The sequence below is a fragment of the Schistocerca gregaria genome, chromosome 2 (genome assembly GCF_023897955.1).
Source record: "Schistocerca gregaria isolate iqSchGreg1 chromosome 2, iqSchGreg1.2, whole genome shotgun sequence".
NCBI lineage: Eukaryota > Metazoa > Arthropoda > Insecta > Orthoptera > Acrididae > Schistocerca > Schistocerca gregaria.
The window spans coordinates 732,988,974-733,009,852 of NC_064921.1; the positions used below are offsets into that span (position 1 = coordinate 732,988,974).

The 20,879-nt window shown below is 36.6% G+C and overlaps 1 protein-coding gene across 1 annotated transcript in view; it reads right to left on the reverse strand.

Moving 5' to 3' along the window:
* Nucleotides 1–8,783: 8,783 nt before the first annotated feature.
* The window catches only part of LOC126334870 (F-actin-capping protein subunit beta), a 42,272-nt gene continuing 30,176 nt past the window's right edge, over nucleotides 8,784–20,879 (reverse strand). Inside the window, exon 5 of the mRNA XM_049997567.1 lies at nucleotides 8,784–17,266. Coding sequence (XP_049853524.1) covers nucleotides 17,024–17,266 — 243 coding nt within the window. The 3' untranslated portion in view covers nucleotides 8,784–17,023. The remainder of the gene's footprint in view (nucleotides 17,267–20,879) is intronic.

Consider the following 20,879-nt stretch of genomic DNA (forward strand, 5'->3'; position numbering starts at 1 on the left):
AAACTACCAAATGTAAAAGAAAATTTTCATACAGCACAAATCTGAAAATATTTTCCTGGAAATCAGATTGCAAAGTGCTTTCAGCAAAAACAGCATGTGAAGTAAGTATTGGTGATAAATTTTTTCTTCATTACCAGGATTCCTAGTTCTGAATTACTTTAAGTCTGTCAGTCACGTTCTGTGGGAGAACACACTCAGCCTTAGCAATTAGACACTGCATAAGCCATTCCCCGCTTTAAACTACATAGAATCAGTACTGTGAGAGCAAGATGAGCTGCTTTCCCCACTGATCACAATGAGGCAGTGCAGTGAGCAGAGCTTGCTTCACATGTACCCACAACAAAACCTGATGAAAATTGCTTTTTAACTGTTAAAAGTAAAAGCTACACTCCACACAAATACCTTCAGGAAAGGCCTTCTGAAAGATTTATATTCAATGTCAACTAATATCTTTTTTTCAGAAATGCTTTGGACATGTGACTGTTAATCAACATTTTATATAATCTCTACTTCAGCCATGGTCAGTTATTTTGCTACCCAAATATCAAAACTCATCTACTACTGTTAGTGTCTCACTTTCAAGTCCAATTTCCTCAGCATCAACTGATTTACCGTGATTGTGTTCCGTGTTGTTTCCTTTTGTTGATATCTTATATCCATTTTTCCAGGCAGTGTTTGTTACCTTCAAATAACCTTGAACATCATTTGTTGTCTCAGACCTAACAGAATATCATCAGCAAACCTCAAAGTTTCCATTTCTTCTCCCTGAACATTTACTTGCTTTCCAAATTTCTCTTTAGTTTCCAGTAGTGCTTGCTCAGGCTGACGAAGATGGGGGACAGGCAGCAACCCTGTCCCAGTCTTGTCCCAATTACTACCTACCTTTCACATCTTTGGTTCTTAGAAAGCAGTATGATTTCAGTACAAGTGGAACACAACCTTTGTTCTCTGTATTTTTTTCCCAGCTAACTTTTAACTGTCCAAAAGACTATTCTAGCCAACATTAACAAAACTTACAGTATATCTACATTTACAAATGCTACTAATGTAAGTTTGCCTTTTATCCATCGATCTTCTCCGGTAAGTATCAGTGTCAGCATTGCCTCACTTGCACCTCCATTTCCCCGTTATCCAAACTAATCTTCCCTTTGGCTTCTACCAGCCTTTCCATTCTTCTGCAAACAATTCATTTTAAGATTTTCTACCTGTGGCTTATTAAACTGATAATTCGCGCGCGCGCGCGTGCACACACACACACACACACGCACACACGCACACGCACACGCGCACGCGCACGCGCACGCGCACGCGCACGCGCACGCGCACGCGCACGCGCACACACACGCGCACGCGCACACACACGCGCCAGCGCGAGCGCACCTCACTCGCACATACATGACCATCACTCTGGTAACTAGGACTGGAGGAGAATGTAGCCATGTGAGCTTGTTTGTGTGAATGAATACTCGTGTGTGTTTTCCCTTTTCTGAAGAAGCTGAATGAGTAACTGTCTTTGTGTTGTGCCTGCTTGAACTCAATGTGTCATCTTAATGGCCAGCAGCCATTATTAGTATTATTATTTTTTATATTTTTACGCACACTACATCTACGTTTTCTATTTTTGGATCCCTGCCAGAAGACTTGCAATCAAGGCAAATGAGCTGGCGTGGGTTGCGGAGCAGAATAGTGCAGAAATATGTCACAGAGGGTGCATGGGACGTAGTATGGGCAGACACACAAACAGAAGAGTTTACCTACAGGCAGCAGTAAGCTGAGTGGGCCAGTACTTATGCTGAGTTCCACCACTGTGGATCTCACATTGAAGTTTGCACCAAGTGTTCAGTCATCAGTTGCCCATGCCAGCCTTGTGCTGAGCTTATCGCAGTGCATGTGTGTTTGGTTTTGGACATTCTGCTTCCCACAGGTTAACTCACACAAAGTTTCACTTCCTCTCAAGGTTTTCTGTTTCCTGGATATTACTGAGCAACTGTCAGCCCGTGAAGTACTCGTGTTGACAGTGTTGTGTAGTATGCAGGTACTAAACCCATTGTCATTCTAAAACTTTGCACTTCTGCTCTAATCGTTCCAATTTTGCCGTTTTGAACTTTCTTCCAGTCTCTTTTTAGATGCCTTTATCCTCTTATTTGCTTCATTTTTATATTTTTCTCCTTTGTCCATAAAATACAATAACTCGTGTTATCCAAGGATGTCTATTGGGCCTTGTTTCTTGCGTATTTGATCCTTCACTGTCCTCACAATTTCACCTCACCAGCATAACCTGACAAATAAATAACAAAAGTGGAATACAATAATAATAATAATAATAATAATAATAATAATAATAATAACAATAAACAATTACAACAGTGTAACTTGGAAACCAACTTAAATATTTTTCCATTTGATCTTACTTTTGGAGCACTTTATACAGAAAAACACTGGGTAAGATAAACATAATGAAAGGCATAAAGGTAACCACTAACTGTATAATTAGGTCTGGTGGATGACGATGATCATAAGCTCCCAAGTATTTTCATTCTTGTTTTAATCAGATTTGATTATTAATAACAGAGAACACTTTCTATTACATATTGCAGCACCAGATAGATGGACCACAGTATATCAACATTCATAAACTCATTTTTGAACAAGATGTGCTAGTGTGTTCAGAGGCTACTGTGCCTCGGCAGTTCAAGAGATTAGCACCTGTGTCCAAACAGTCTGAATGGAGGGCTGATGAATTGTAGTAGATATTGGTAGATATAACTGGCACATTGCGAGTACTTTGAAAGCCACATGTATTCCACTAGCCAACACAGCACCATTTGCGCAGGATGTAGAGGTACACAGTCCAATCACATCAATGTGAACTCCTGTCAAAAGCCTGAATAACCACCTTTTACAGTGTGGACTGCTGCGACAAGGTTCTGGAAGTTACATACAGGGATGTGGAACCGTGCCAACTCCACAGTCCTCGGTTGAGTATCCCACAGATTCTGGGTTGAGTAGTTTGGTAGTGAGGGGAGAGAGATAAACTCATCGTGGTGCTCTTTGAACCATACATATATGGTGTGACCTGTATAACACTTTGCACAGTCCTGCTAGTAGATGCCATGTGCACAAACTGTGCGTAGGGATAGACATGGTTCCTCGGTATAAATGCGTACTTGTGTTATCCATTGTACCTTCCAGAACGAAGAAATCACCCAGGGACTGCCATGAAAACATTCCTCAGACCATAACACTTCCGTCATTTGTTGCGGGGTGTTTGCTTTCAGATGCCTGATAACACCCACAAGTGCAGCTTAGAGAGGTCTATGTCATATACAGCTCTGGGAATACTGATGGCCTGAATGTTTGATGAACAAGTATATCAAAGGCTTTAAGGCTTCTTTGCGTGTTCATCTTAAGAGATTACTGTAAAATGCAATGAGTCTTAGTATAAAGAGTGAACATTAAATACAAGTTGAGTTGCTCCTTCAGCAATGTTACTAATAATTACTGTAACTGAGGAGGATTTGTCAAATTTTACTGCATCAGAAGAGTTTAATAGATATGGACTCTTGTATCATGCATGGTACACTTCAAGCACAGCAGCACACAAACTTATCCCTTTCAGAAAAGCTTCCATCTTTGGTCCAAAAGCCAATGATCATGCCCTTTCTGATGCTGTATCAATCACTCCATTTCCCAATTATGACAATGGCTGCTCTATTTTTCATGACCCCCAACACACTTTCTATACCCTCCACTGCTAATGCTGGCACCTGCCATCTGTGAATGGTTATTGCACATTGGTCACATTAATGTGACTGGACTGTGTATTTACCTGTGGGGAATCTAAAGGTATGAAATAACAGGAATACTGTCATTTAGGCCCATTACTTCATCCACAGCAACCCTTAAATAATGTACTGGCCACTCACTCCTGAATTGTCTGAGGTGCACGCCACAAGTGATAAACCACCACACAGAGATTGACGACACATCAAAATTTTATAAATTTTGAAAGGAATAAATTGTGATATGGTCTGCATGCCAACTTGGCCCTTTTCATTTCTTCCGCTTTCTTCCTACTAGAACACACACTCTTCTCTCACAAACACAAATTACTCACTGATCACCCTTCTTTGCACTATTATAAAATGCAGATGTTAATTCACAATGATAATTACCCTTTACTAGAATAAGCTGACCAAAAAACAATACTGTGTTCCTCTGATTTGTACATGCACAGAAATAGATTGTCACTAGTCAAGTCCAAGGAATGCTTTACAGGTGTTGGCAATGTGTGGCATCTTTGAAGAAACTGCATCTTATAAAACCCTACCTTGATCAAACTTTTTTTTTTTTTACTGTTATGTACAGCAACATGGAAGGCTTTTTACCTCCGTACAGAAGAAGGATCATAACATGTTTTAACTACACATGGTATACATAATTTTCTGTTTACTTTTGCATTCCTGTGCTCTAGTGATTAACAAGTGCTTTTATGTTTCTCTTATATTATCCATTAGTTGCACCTCATTTTATCCGGCATCAGCAGTGTGTTGTACATTACATTATGACATAACAGAGCCTCTTAACTTTTTGAGCACCAGAGGTTTCTACCTGAAGCCACCGATTTTGTAAGTACCGGTGCCTTTTACATGAAACCACCAATGCTACTGCAAGGCAGACAACTAGTGTTACACTGAGATACACTTACAAATGTAGTGCATTGTAGTGGTCACTTACAGCATTCAAAGCAACATTCAGCATGGAGATTGCAATATGGTTGTGACACGTGGTTTCTTTATTATTCATTATATTGAGGAGACCATTGACAGGGAAAATAAATATATCTACTTATTGCAACATAAATGTAAGTTTGTACTACTGCTTTTATGATCAAACCACTGGGAGAATATGTATATTTGATCAAGTTTATTCAATTTTAGGCCCAGTGTTGCTTGTTATCTAGTACTATAATTTGTTTTAGACATTATGAGTTTATAGAAGTTCTGAGGTGTGGGATTGAGTCTAGGAAAAAATTTGAAATTGGTTTCATATATACAGGGTGTCCCATTTATCTTGACCACCCTAAATAACTGTTTGTCCAGATGCAAATTACAAAATGTTTCAAGCAAATGACCTTTAGGCATCACGAGGACATCAGCATGGTTGCCTTCACTGCAACTTTGTCTTTTATTACAAAGAGAAGAACAGTTGTATGACTTTTTAAATGACACCCTGTATTTTTTATCTGGCAATTCATTTCCTCTCCTAAAGACCTATTCAAAAATGTATCACAGTGTACTATTCAATGAAACACAGCCTTATTAATTACATAACATAGACTTCCACTTGCTGGAGTTCCCCAAAGAAAGAAGTCTAGAGGATTTAAATCAGGAGACCTAAGTGGCCAAGTAACTGTTCATCCTCGACCAAGCCATCTGGCAGGATACCTTCGGTTCAGAACAAGATGTGCAAGGCATTATGTGCTGGACATCCATCGTGTTGATACTACGTATGCTTTCTGGTTCTTAGCAGCACTTCGTCCAGAAGAGGAGGAAGAATTCGTCTGAGCTAAGCCATTGTGTGTTGTCGTTGGACCAATAATGCATGTTCCTTGTCATTTGTTTGAGAAGGAACATTCATCGGTAAATAGAACATTGGAGAAGAAGTTCGGGTTGGCACAGAAGTAGTTCGGGTTGGCACAGAAGTAGTTCGGGTTGGCACAGAAGTAGTTCGGGTTGGCACAGAAGAAGTTCGGGTTGGCACAGAAGAAGTTCGGGTTGGCACAGAAGAAGTTCGGGTTGGCACAGAAGTAGTTCGGGTTGGCACAGAAGTAGTTCGGGTTGGCACAGAAGAAGTTCGGGTTGGCGAGGATTTGCTGGTGTGCCAACTGATAGAACTGTACACAATTCTGAAAATCATTCCTGTGCAAGGTGTATACGGTAAGGATGGAACCGATTACTTGTAAGACTACGATATACACTGATGTTAGGAATGCCAATCTCGTGTTAAGCTCTTGTGTGTTCACATGTGGATTCATAGCAATGGAAGGGAGAACAGTAACTGCGGCAGCTTCGTCTGTGCAAGTGCTATGATTGCATTGTCGCAGGTAGAAACTTCCCGTTTCATGAAGTGTTGCAAGGCGAGAAAACAATTGTCAGGAAGATGGGTTCTTGTCAGGGTATGTCTCTCCGTACAGTTCCACTGCCTGTCTAGCATTTCGCCTACCTTCAACAACAACAACAATAAAAGAAATGTCACGTTGATGCAGTTTGTATGCCTACTCTACACAACAGTATTTGGAAGGACTAAACTACTAAACATTCAGCATGGAGATTGCAATATGATTGTGACACTACTAAATGTATCCGTACATAAGGAAACAGTATTGCAATTACTGTTCTGCTAACTTCATTCTCCATAGACGAGTAGCATTTCTACCTTCCCTGTTGGTGTACATTCTACTCACACAACTCTTCCACCGACAATGGTTGATGGAATGACTGGTGTACATTCTACTTATGTTTACATTTGTCCTGTGTCAACATCAGCACGTCAATGTGTTCTATTACTCCGAGTACCTGCACTAAGCGCTGGGAGTGTCAACGCCAATGTTGCGTTTTGTAATTAATAACGTCGTGTTTCAGTGAATGGTACACTGTGATACATTTTTGAATAGGCCTTTAGTAGAGGAAATGAATTACCAAATAAAAAATACGGGATGCCATTTAAAAGTGTCATACTGCTGTTCATGTCTTTGTAAGAACAAAGCTACAACACAGGCAATCATGCTGATTGATGTCCCCCTACCTCTTTCAAATAACCGATTGTTTACTTTATGTCAATTTGATGTTACATTTGATGCTTATTATGACAATAAAGATCAATTTTTTGAAAAAATTTGAAGGACTTAAATTCTTAAATTGAGGGAGTGCCCTTTCGCCATTTCTACAATATTTGAATTCTTCGCTTGCTCTCATTCTGAAGAAGAAACACTTAGTTCCCTAACTTCAAAGCTCTTCCTTGAGTGTTCTGTATATATGCCTTGTCAACACATTGTTATCTCCTGGCCAATCAATCTTTATGTGGACTCAGTGTTTATAAGCAATTATTCTTCTCTAAGCACAGAACCCACACATTCAGAAACACATTGTGGCATTTTGTTGAGACTATTTAAAATAATGCACTACATAATTGCTCTAGTTATCTTTTGAATCTAGGGATGTCTAAATACATAATTTAGAAAAGGTGAAACTTTGAGCATAATCCCAAAAGTAAGGTCTCCCATTTTTTTTTTTTTTTTTTTTTTTTTTGTAAGTACATAAACCTGTTTATTTCTACAATGGTTTACAGCTTGAATATTCAGTTATTTTTGGATATTACCACAATTTCTGTCAATGCATTTTTGTAGGCACTGTGGCAGTTTTTGTATGCTCATGTCATACCAGCGCAGTGCCATGCTGTTCAGAAAGTTATGAACCTCTTCTTTCACCTTGTCATTGGAGCTGAATCGCTTTCCTTCCAAATGTTCTTTAAACCTAAGGAACAGGTGATATTCACTGGGCTGATGGGTGGGTGAGTATGTTCCACTGAAACTGTTGCAGGAGAGCAACGATTTGCCAAGCAATATGTGGGCCAGCATTGTCATGGAGAATTTGTACGCTGTTGCTAAATATTCCTCTTCTCTGGTTCTGAATAGACCAACTGAGTTTTTTCAGTCTCACAGTACCTGTCAGCGTTAATTGCGGTCCCAGTGATTCAGATCCGACGACAAGGTGAAAGAAGAGGTTCATAACTTTCTGAACAGCATGGCGGTGAGCTGGTATGACATGGGCATACAAAAACTGCCACAATGTATACAAAAATGCATCGATAGAAATGGTGATAATGTCAAAAAAAAATAGCTGAATGTTTAAGCTGTAAACTGATGTAAGCCACTGTAGAAATTAACAGGTCTGTGTACTTATATAAAAAAATAGGAGACATGACTTTTGGGATTACCCTCATATTTCCTGCAATGGCAATTACCTGTTTTTGATATTATGATTTTGGCAACTACAGTAACTGAATTTTTACTGGTGTAACATGGATGAAAGTTTTGAAGCTTTACCTTGCTTCAGGATGAGCACCGTTTACTTTCAAAGTTTGTCAAAACCAATGATAATTCTCAGTCCACCAAAGGACTTATCATTGCTAATGATCTTGTGCAAACCCTATGCCTCACTCAATAGACAAGAAATTTCAAATCATAGCACATACAGGAAAATATTGATTACCTTAACATTTTTCTATTGTTAACAGTTCTAACACCAATCCATAGTCTTCTTAGGAGTCTATCATGGAAAACTGTTCACACAAAAAACTTACTACTTTCACCAAAGATCCAATATCACAGTTTGACTGTGGACAGAAAGTAATGGATTCGTACAGGGAGACCTTGAAAATTGTTTCTGCATTAAGTTACTAATATGTTTTCTTTTTGTTTGGTGAAATATCAATTGAGCTACAGATCTGACCCGAAAATTAAATACTTCCAACCACCAGTGCAAAGTGATTGTGCATCGACCACACATATCACTTTCAAACAGAACGATATATTCATTCATGTTTTTGGTTAAATGAAAGAGAGCCTATAAAATAATGTATGCCATACTCAATATAGTACTGTGCACTACATCTAACTGTTGAAGAGAAGCATTGTTCTTCCTAGTCACAGTTCAGTTAATGTTTGTGACATTTTGATTAAACACAAAGAAAAGGACTATGAAATCAAGAAAAAAAATATATTCACTGAAAATAATTTTATTTTCTCAACCCATATCTATGAAGGTATCTGATGTACCCTCCAACCATAGTTTCAAAGGATTCATAGTAACAGATATGATACTCTCATTCTCTGACATCAGAGTGCACTGCACAACAGATGTAAATTATTAATATGAATGCAACATAAATTTAGGCAATAAAATTATCTGCATGTAGTAACAAAATACTGTTATTTTCATGGAACTGCTGTTCTATTGGCAAGCACCTGCAGGCACTGCAGAAGATAAAAAACACCTGCACATTACAATAATATTTCAAATAAATGTTGTGCTTATATACACAGGGAGTACAAAACTGTTTACTTAGAAAATGGTTTTAATTAGAATACAAAGTTGATTTCACTGCTATAATAACTAACAATCTGTACTCTTGTTAATTACCTCACTAGCATCGTTACAGCATTTTGGGAATAATGCACCTTCCCAACAATTTAGCCAATTTTTATTGAGGAAACAACTTTGCATATAGTTCGACACGTTACAAAGGTAATGCGTAGCATTACTTGTACCATTTATGCATCCCTGTCTCTCTATTCAATTTTTTGTAACTACTGCATATTTCACAACAATTTCAAATTCTTAACAATGACACGCACGCACGCACACACACACACAGAGATAGAGAGAGAGAGAGAGAGAGAGAGAGAGAGAGAGAGAGAGAGAGAGAGAGAGAGAGAGAGAGAGTGTTCTTGCAAATAAAAAGCCTGTAAAATGAAGTAGATTTAACACAGTGAAAAGTGCAGTTACATGTTAGCAAACAATTGGCAGATTATCAGGCTGGAAAATGCTTTTATGGCAGCCACATACTTAATACAGAGCTTTATGAATGGAATGTTCGTGAAGCAACTAGAGGCTTATCTTCAAAATGGAAAACTAACATGAACTAAAAATGTTTTAAGAAAGTAACAGAACTAACAGCTACTTCAAATTGTAACTCTTGTTGAACAACAAGACAAAGAAATTTTCTTTGACTGAATTTCACATTATAACACAGCCTAAACCCCTCACTGAAATGCAAATGTTGTGTAGCAGTCAAACGTGCATTTTTAAAACACAATATCACCAGCGTCTTTTAACATACAATATCACTAATGAATAGGTTAAAAAGAAAAGATAGCAATAAACTTTACTTTCACGTGTTATGCTGCTACCATAGTTTTCAGAAAGAAAACTCTCAGACACATCTCAGAAGCTTGGAACAGTCACTTCAAATTTTCTCTTACACTTATTTTCCCTGTATTACAGCTGAACTTGTTAACGTTTCCAAATATTACTTTACACTTTATACAAAGATCGAATACAGTATTTACAAATTTAGACCAAAGCACTTTCTTCTCAGTGTGTGTGTGTGTGTGTGTGTAAATAGATGAGTTTTTGTATGGGTATCTGATGTCTGCATGAAAGGTATTCTGTTTGATGCTATGATTGATAAGTAACATTTATAAATCTGAAGGCATAAGAAAGGCAGGACAAGTAGGGTTTATGGACTACATTGACAGAAAACAGAAGAATTAATACCTGTACTAGTCTTTAGCATTGTACAGTGTACTTTAGAGAGATTAAGTTTGGTAAAACTTGAGATGTTATCAAGTTTAGTAAAACTATATATGTGAAATAAACAAAGGAAGATTGGAAAGACAGCATGATGAAAGCGGAACTAAAAAATTATTCAAGATTAAAATCTATGAGAATCTAGACGTCCCACTGAGCTACTAGAAGAATACCATTCACATCACAGTCCTACAAACAGTGAGGGCCCCCGTATAATAATAGTAAATTTATTGCCATAAAATGAAGAAGAAACTGCCAAACAGATCAAAAGACTAAAAAACAATAAAGCATTGAGAAAGATGGAATCATAGCACAAATCTTCACATCAGCAGGCTCAAACATCATAAAAAGTCACTAAAATCATGAAAGACTCTGGGAAACATAACAAATACCACAAGACTGGAAAAATGTATTAATTCACCCATTACACAAGAAAAAGAGAGAGAAATGATGCAAATGACTGGATGAATCTCATTAATACCAGTTGCATACAAAATTCTATCCCAGTGTTCTCTCAACATAGCACAGAAACAACTTTAACCAAAAATTACAGTATATCAGGTAGGATTCATACCAGGCCATTCACATCCAGAGCAAATCTTGAACCTAAAGCTAATCACAGACAGACAATTTAACAATGTTAACTCACAACATTTCATCAGTCCAAAATCAAACTGGACTTTGGAAAGAAACTGCAGAAAAAGTGTTTCCAGGTATCTTTTTAAAAGACGGAGTATGTGTACCTGCCATAAATAAACACCAAAGTTCATTGAGATGAGATCTGGCAAATATTTCATGAAAATAAAATTGACACTAAAGCACACTAAGTTAGATTTCAAAATCCAGAAACTGCTTACCCATCTTATCCAAAATACCTGCAACAAGAAATGTACATCAAAACACACAAAATTAAGACTTTACCATACAATAACCAAACCACAAAGCCTTTCTGGATCAGAAACACCAATTTTGGACAGAAAAACTGGCACTAAAAATACCAGGAAAGGGAATTCAAAATCCTAAGAAACATTCTCAGCCCAAAACTTGCAGGCAAACAATACCAACTAAGGAACAATAAGGAAATCAGACAATAAATGAACAACAACACTGACATTAAAAATCCCAGCTGAAGAGTCTATAGGTATATTTAAAAAAGTGAACCCAGTCAGCTTTACAAAACAAGTAATCAAATATTGTGGCAGCAGGAGCAAAGCAAAAACTGACATGATGGAAATGGGTTGGCGAGATCAAAACTGAAGAACTGGCAGGAATAATCCTGAAGTTTAAGTTTGCAAAATCCTGAAGTCAAAAACTCAAGTGGCCAGATGACCGAGAGGAAAAATCAATGAAGATCACTAGAACAGCATGGTCTATACGAGATAATGAAACAAATATGTGAACGCAAATGTCCACCTCTAAGTACTTTATGCAAAGTCTTCATGGACTTATTCACAAAAAGTAATAAATAAGGGAAAAGAAAATCGGTGGTTTGTTAGATGATGGCCAGTTTAACTTAAGGAAACAAAAGACATCAATGAGAGAGTTAAGAAAGGTATAGAAGTGTGAAATTATATCAATAATATTTGCTAATGACATTGATGTCATGTGAAAGCGATGACTTAGATGTCCTGTTGAATGGGATTAAAGTATTGATGAGATTAAAGTACTGACGAGAATAATGGGTGAAGCAAGGATGACATAAAATGGAAACATATGAAGAGAGAACATACTTTCTAAAGAGAAATATAGGCACTAATCAGAGACACATTTCTGAGAATGTATGTTCCTAGAACAGCAGTGTATTCAAGTGCATCATGGATTGAGGAAAACCCAGCAAAGAATAGAATTTAAGTGCTTGAAATGTGGTATTACAGAAAGAGGCAGACATTTTAGTGAAGCAGGTTTTCAGCACAACTAGCGACAGAACAAACATGGAAAGAACTAATTAAAAGGAAGAGTAATACTAGAGGGAGTCTTACATTGCACAAATTGTTTGGACAACAGAAATTAGAATTCATACAACAAATAACCAAGGATGTTGGTTCCACGTGCTATTAAAGCAGTATATCCTATATGTGTTTGGATATAAATTAAAACAGAATATGGGCATGCAGAGAAGCAAAAAGTGCTCACTTCCTTACAATCAAACAATACAAATCACAATAAGCAGCTCATAATTATGTAGTAATAAGACTTACCATTAGTTTTAAGTGAAAACTATAGGAAGCTTCATTCACTGCAAAATGAAAATATCTAAAAATAAAGAAGATACGCCTTATGCAGTGCTTTTGAAGTTTTTCTACAGATATTTGTCAAAAAGGATCAAGTTAACATTCTAGAACTGTCATATACAATCACAATTACCTGAACTTTACATTGTATGCAATACTCATGAAAGTCTCATACGGTCAGTTACTTTGCTTTCCACACTTTTGAGACGGTTCTTATACTTGGAACAAATGAATGACTGTTAACCAACAATAATAATAAAACAAGAACTCAAGAGGATGTCACCTTTCTAAGAAAAGGCAGAAAAGTTTTCTAACTTTGTGATACAAGATACTTTGATTTGACAAATATCTGGTTTCAAACAAAAAGCTTATAAATTTCTAAAGTACTATTCAATATTAAGCATGTAATCACATTCATATTTGCAAATTATTTGGAAAATGTTGAAGCTTTATGTCCAGCAAATGTACAAAATAAAACAAAATCCAACCAGTCAAAGTTTTCATTAGACTTTTTCTGACATTACTGATGTCAATTTTTTTCTCATATTTCTTCACCCCTATCTCCTACACAGCACTTGCATGTAATCCCAAGAATTAGTCTCTTATGCCCTGTAGATCAATAGCATGTTTAAATTTAAACCTTCCTTTATTCATTCCAATGACAAACATGCTGCGAGAAAAAAAGTAAATATTCTGTTCTGTTGCTGTGAACAGACTGGAAACTGAAAAGTGGATGATACACAAAATATGATAGTATTGACTCAAATGGAAGCAACATTCTCTCTAGACGAACTGCAATATTAACTGTCGCCCAATGGAATTAAAAAGCAATATACTCTAAATTTATCCCGTCCCCCTAAATGCTGTATGCTTCATCAACAGCAAATTCTTTTGTAAAACAAAGGCTTCTTTATTCAAAGACTGAAAGTGATGTTAATAATTTGTTAGATGGGGGTTATGAAAACTGGAACCTACAAAGTTTTCAATGACATATTATTAAGGCCATAAAGACTATTAACAATTATCTCATGCATTTTTCATATCCTGTGATCAATGACACTTATTAGAAATCGTTGGCATGAATCTGTTCCTTATGCTGTGAGAAGTCAATTTTCTCCATTGCTGAAAAACTACAAGGTGTATCACACACAGTTGCCTCTACCAAAAGAGGGCAACATGTGGAAAGTGAAACAAGTCATCTTTAACCTGGACAATACTGACTACTGACTGCTTCTACTGCAGCAGTAATAGTAACAACAACAACAACAACAACATAAAAAGCCTTGGGAATGCAACCAAGCATGTGAACTACATCTTACAACATCTTAAGCAGCAATACTGGTGCACGTGTCACAGGAATCTAGCAAAAATAATATGCAGACTCTAAAATACTATGTTAGTACCCATGCACAATCATCGTAATAATAATAATAATAAATACAACATGATACAGTGGATTTTAGAACCTTATAAAGCAGTAATGTGTTGTAAGCCTCATATGACAGCTCTTACCTGAATCTCAGGAAAAAAAAAATGTACCACAAATGTCATCTCATTATTATGAGACTACTGAGCGAGTTTTATTGAAGACCGGTTTTCAGTCATAGTAACAAAAAATAGACATATCACAATCAACATAATGCTTTCTTCCTGTAAATTCCCATTTCTAGATACACATTTAGGTATGACCTGCCATCTTTCTACGACTTTACATTACCTACGCTGATAATGAAAACTGTAATATTATAACCAACAAATATTTGTAAATATACAGTTGTGTTGGGTATGTTTATTAATAACATACCCACCACCGTTATGAAACACATTACAATAAGAACTGTGACTCATTTGATCAACAGTGATTCTCTGTTTCTTGTATCTGCACTGTAAAATCTGTATGTACAAAATGGATAGTGCCCTAAAATAGAAAAAAAAATATTTTGCAAAATAGTTAAATTTACTGTTATGATTTGTCTTAGTTCTATTCAAAATAGTCATGGGAAAGAATTTGTACAGATTACAGAAGCGTTAAACAGCTGAAAAATATACATATGAAGTGCAAATCTGGAAACAAACGTACATTCCACATACCACACAGCATCTACACCCAAACAAAAATTTAAATTTCAAGTTGTCCTACTATGTAAAGATACTTCCACACCAAAATGGAACAACTGAGTAAGATGCAAAATGTTACTCTATACAATGTACTTCTAAGTACTAAGAAGGTATTCATACAAGCAGCAGAACACAAATGAGGCCTAAAACCACAACCTGGTATTGCAACACACAAAATCAATCTCTCTATCTCTCTCTCTCTCTCTCTCTCTCTCCACCCCCCTTTTAACCTCTTCACATATGCCACAGATACACAACGACACATTCGCAAAATAAAATCCACAATCCAGTAATGTGTTCTCTCCTCTTATTTACATGTCGTCCTAATTCAAATTTGTGTTGAAAATATGCAGTAGGCACTTTGGTAATTTTTTATAGCATTAAAAGCCTGAAGTATTCAGAGTAGTTTACACACTTCTTAAGGTGCAGTAATATTAACAGGAATCTATTCATTAATATAATTTTCCAAAAGAGTAACAGTTTACTTGTGCACAACTCTTTCTTATACAAAGAACTAAGTGGCACCATATTAAGTAGTCTGCAAACTACTGCAGCTAATAGGCCCCTTAATTTTGATACAGCAATCATTTTAGTAGAAACCACTGCAGGTAGATGAATATAAAGATCTTTTATATAAAAAACAAGATATAATGGCGTGAGGTGTTTAAAATTAAATAAGAGTTTACACATTGAATTCAGAAGTGAAAACATATCTGCTCTAAAGAAAATAATTTTTTTTGTCAATTTGGGTTACACCCAACATTAACTTTTCTGTCACTCTGTTGCCAATTTTTTTTTTACAATATCCTTTGCATGACTAATCAGACAGTACAGCTTCTGGGCACTCGCTTCTTTTCTGTTCAGAAATGTTGATTGATTAAATTAATTTCTGAGTTAGAGCTCTTCTGTGGGTTGCAGAATTTATATAGCAAATGTAGCATACGAAATTTTGAGTATCACAATTTGGAGATGTTAACTAACACAGAGAAAAAGTTTCACAGCAGAATGCTTCCTCATTTCTTTGTTTGACAATATGATTGAAAATTAAACACATATACAAAAAATTAAAGCTCCTATGAAACACTGAAATGCATGCTTGCAAGATGTCTTAGATCACAATGGACAGTGGCAATATAAAACATAAAAAATATGGTTACATTAACTTATGTAAAATAATTAATTGTATCTTTTTGTATTGTCCCAGAGATACTTAACGGAGTCCAACCTTAGGATTATCACCACTGTTTTTCGTACACACACTTTTCAGTTCACTGGTTTCAATATAAAAAGCACCAAAGATTTATTATACATCTCACTGATCATAATCCTGTGACCCAAGTATTTACAAAATTTATTTATGCCACATTCCTCTTTAAGTATTAGTTTCACTCCGTGTCATACCACCAGAACAACAAAATGGGAATATTCTCTTGCCCTCAATCATAAACAACTAACTGATCTTCATTTTCTACAAATTGTACCACAATCTTTTGAACTGTAGAATGGTCAGCTGATGCACCAAGAAAGCTCCAAGCTAATACAAATTCTAATACATTGAGCAGTTTTATTTTAACATGGCCACTCTACAGTTCTAACACACTTTACATTTCCCAACACTTTTATATAACATAGTAAATCCACAATCTATGGCAGCAGTATTGTAAATTGTTCGCCCACATGTAATCCTTTTTCCCCGAATAAAGGAAACCTTTTGAAAATGCTTCGTAACTTGAATTAGGTGAGCACAGTTTCACAGGATGAAGTTCAATGATAAAGTTGAGAGAGCTCCAAGTTGGTCAAATCATAAATGCAGAAACCTTTAGCATCTGACAGCTGAGATTTAAGAAATTGCATACTATGTTATTTAGTGATGCAGAGGCGCTTGAAATGATGCACTTGTGTTTAAACTTGGTACTTCTCCATGCACATTTCTGACATAACATTTTGAGACACAGTATTTTTCCTAAGCAAACAAATCTGTACATTAAAGGTTCCACTTTCTGCAGCTATCAAACCTCTCCAGCAACTTTAAAGATTAAAATAATTAATTCAACAACATTATTTCTAAAACAATTAACATGAACAACTGTGAAACTCATTACACAGTCAACTGCCTGCAATGATTATGACAGCGGAAGACACACTCAGGCTTCAGATTTACACCCCGTTGCCTTCTGACATTCTCAGCTCAATAATGTCAGTTTTGGACATGGAGAAGCTATTTGTAGAAACACTTGTATGTCCATCAGTGTGACGGATGCTGTCAACACATAGCAGTTTGCACAACAGTCACTTGATGTCTCAGTTTGTTTCTGTTTTTGCGTGTCTCCTCTGGATGGCAGCTGCCAGATCTTGCTTCAGCATGGCTTGCTGTCTCTGTTCTGCCAGTGGTTGCATACTACGTAAACCATTAACAATGTCCTTTGTCTTACTGAAGTATATTTCATTTAAAGTATTACGTATTTTATTCTCCATGTCCTCCACCATTCGACCAATATTGGCGATGTGGGGAGAAGCTTCACTAACATTTGCATCTTGTTCCACCTGAAAACCACATAAATAAATGCATCTGGTACACAGAATGACCTGGTGATCATATTAAATATATTCAACAGTATAAAATTGCCAAATGAATTAAATTGCACAGAAATACCAATTAATGAATCAGCTGGGGATGGACTAAGACGGAACAACACGAATGAAGTCATTGCAAACTATTCACGTGCTGGATCTTTGATGTAATGATTATGTTATAACATTTATAAATTTGTGTCAGAGCTGATCTTTAACCAAGATTTTCATCTTTCTATGAGCAGTCAATTTAACCTTCAGGATATCTGAGTATGCCTCAAGGCCTAACTTGAACCTTCAGTGTCACTGATTTTTCCACCTAAAACTTCTTAACATTCTTTAGCCATGGTACTCTACAGACCCTGTTTTCCCCAGTGCAGCTATTTCCATATAATCTGTAAAAGGAAGCTCTTTTAGTACAATTCAGAAATCATACATGGAAACCATGAGTGACAATGAAGGTTTAAGTCAATTCTGAAGTTGTGATAAGTTGACCATTATGTTAAGGCAACACCACAGCAATCAGGAAATCTGGTTTGAAGGTCAGCTCTGTCACAATTTTTCCAACAGTCATAATACATTAATTATAAAAGTATATTTATGATACGAAATTAGTGACAAGACAATTAGACCAACAACTTCATATTCCAAATGTGTAACGTAACTAGTGCCTCATGTTAAATGATCAGTAAGTCAAATCATAAAACAAAAATGAGTCAAACTTATGTTACTGTGAACTTTAATCAGTCCACAGAATTTAAAGATTCATCACAGGTCTTTTATTACTCATATGTGGTAATGTGATGTAATCCACCTGCCCTCACTAATGGTCATGTCCCACATCATAAACCCAAGAATATAGTGTCTGGAACATCATGAAACTAAATTAAAATTCAATATGAATAGATAAATTATTTACAAGGGCAAACTGAAAATGCCTTCCCCTGACTACAAAAGAATTTTTTACAGTAGCAGAAAATGACAAACAATGTGACATGAACAAAAATAACTTTTGAGTGCATCAAATACATAAGAGTGGGCACTAATGAATCTTCTCATAACTACAAATGGAACATCTTACGACGACTCCAACTCACTATATCAAAAGAGTGGTGTGAAGAAATAATAGCAATACAGAAATATCTGGGAGCATGCAACAATCCACCTGCCCCAGCAGTAGTATAAGCAGTTAATGTGCCTGGGAAGCATAATGTTGAGAGCTTTGGGATGATAACTGCCTACTTTCCACTCTGATCGACTTAGCGTAACTGTTTAGGAAAAAAATTGTTCTCCGTCACATCTCAAACTGATATATGACTAAAAAAATAATTCCTAGATCTGCCTCTACACACAGCTGGTGTTTTTCATACAAAAAGTTACCCAAACTACAGACAATTTTTACTCCAGCTGACAATGAAACACCTAACCTAATTTTATACATTTTATTATGTGACCACATGCTATCCTCGATATAACCATTTTAACATTTGACAACAATCTGCAACTGAATCGAAACTGGTTGTGCAAACAATTTACTAGCAAACTGGAGAGTGTGACCTAAATAAACAAAGGCTGAATGTATCAAAACCCATACAACTTACATAGCTGCTATAGAGACTGGATGTACAAAATAGCCCCCTTTCGTTTGTACACCAGCAACTGGCTTATTACATGGTGTCTTTGTACTTGTAATACACAAGGTTTACACATATTGTTTTTACGCTAAAACTAGTTGTTGAATTGCAGGCATTTAAGATCTTATATGTTAGTATTATCAAAGGCTTGAATAGCCCAAATATGCATCTTTAGCAAGTTTAAACATTTTTATCCAAAATTATTTGTTGAAGGAACAAAAAAGTTTGCATTCTGGCATAACGAAATTTCTGTAATATATATGTCAATAAACAATGAATGAGTGTGGGTTAATTCATTGAAGTGAACATTAGGACTTTTCATGTTCCAGAAAGAGAACTGATACATTCATGCTATCATTACACAGCCACATTTGTTGCAGCATATGTGACATTATCTTACAACTGTTATTGAAATTAATTTCTTTGTCATTTTTTCACCATCTTACGAACTCCCACTTCTAAGCAACTTATGGCTACCTTCTGGTGACTATCCCATGTGACTCCTAATTTCACCCCAACTGGTTTTATCACACAATTTAACACCATGTCATCTTTACTTACAGCTTTCTATTGCTTTCACTCTTTTTTTGTTGTTGTTTCAGACTTCCAATTCAAAATATAACAATTCCCCATTAAATGTCTGAATTTGTCCTTTTAACTTATTTTTCTAACAACAGTGTAACAATATGAAAAGGACAGATTTCTTCATTGTCCTGAATGGACGGTCATCAGAAATGGCTAAGGCAAGAGAATATGGTGGGTATGGCAGTACCTGGAACTGCATTTCCACAATGTTTGCCATGGCTTTCTGACTTGTATGGAGACGCGTGCTGTGTTGCAAGACCATATTTTTTGACAGTGCACTCACTCTACACACTTCCAACAGTCGACTGTGAATATCCACAGTGTTTACACACTCCTTCCACAGAAACACATTTTCCAGCACCGTGCTTTATGATCTAAATCCATGTCATCTGCTCATGTAATGACAGCAAATGGGAAAATGGGCTGCGTTGTGCAGCAATTGCACTTATACTGATTGTTCTGTCACTTATGGTTAAACGAAAGTACTATGACGGCAGCTTGAAAAGTTCTCGGAATCACCATGAAAGGTCAGTGCTAGTGCAACAAGTTGTTAATGTGATATTCATTGGACAGTTTCCTGTGAAATCATGCCACGTCAGTGCCTTGGAAGAGAGCTGTGGCAGTGATGTAGCTCTGTTCCTGTGTAGTGATTTGTGAGGGGGGGGGGGGGGGGGGAAATCAAGATTCGAGCACTGATTAAGTACTTCATAAAGAAAGGTACGAAAGCAAAGGATATTCATGCCGATTTTCAGAATACACTGGGGTGACTCTGCTCCTTCATATTCCACTGTTGTCAAGTGGACAAACGACTTTAAATTTGATCAGAAGCAGAAGAGCTTAGATGATGATCCACACAGTGGACGTTTAAGATGTATCACTACTCCAGAAATCATTGAAAAAGTGCACAAAATGGTAATGGAGGATTGCTAATTGACGGTGCATGAAATTGCTCAAGCTTGCCATATGTCACCTGGAAGGTTATATCACATTTTAACTGAAGAATTAGAAATGAAAGGATTATCTGCAAGATGGGTGTCACGACTATTAATGCGACCCTGCACACGTTCTGTCACCATGGCAAACTTACACGAACTAAGGTATGAATTGCTGCCACACCCAGCCTTATTCACCTCATATGGCTCCGTCAGACTTCCATCTCTTCCCAAAACTGAAAATTTTTCTTGGTGGATGAAGATTCGCTTCAAACGAAGAACTGATAGCTGAAGTTCACAACTATTTTGCAAGCCCGGATGAAACTCTTTTTCAAGATGGATCATTGTTGGATCAAGTGCATTAATCTAAAAGGAGACTACATTGAAAAATAAAAAGTTTCAGTTATATAAGTACTTTTTTCCCTATTCTTTTCA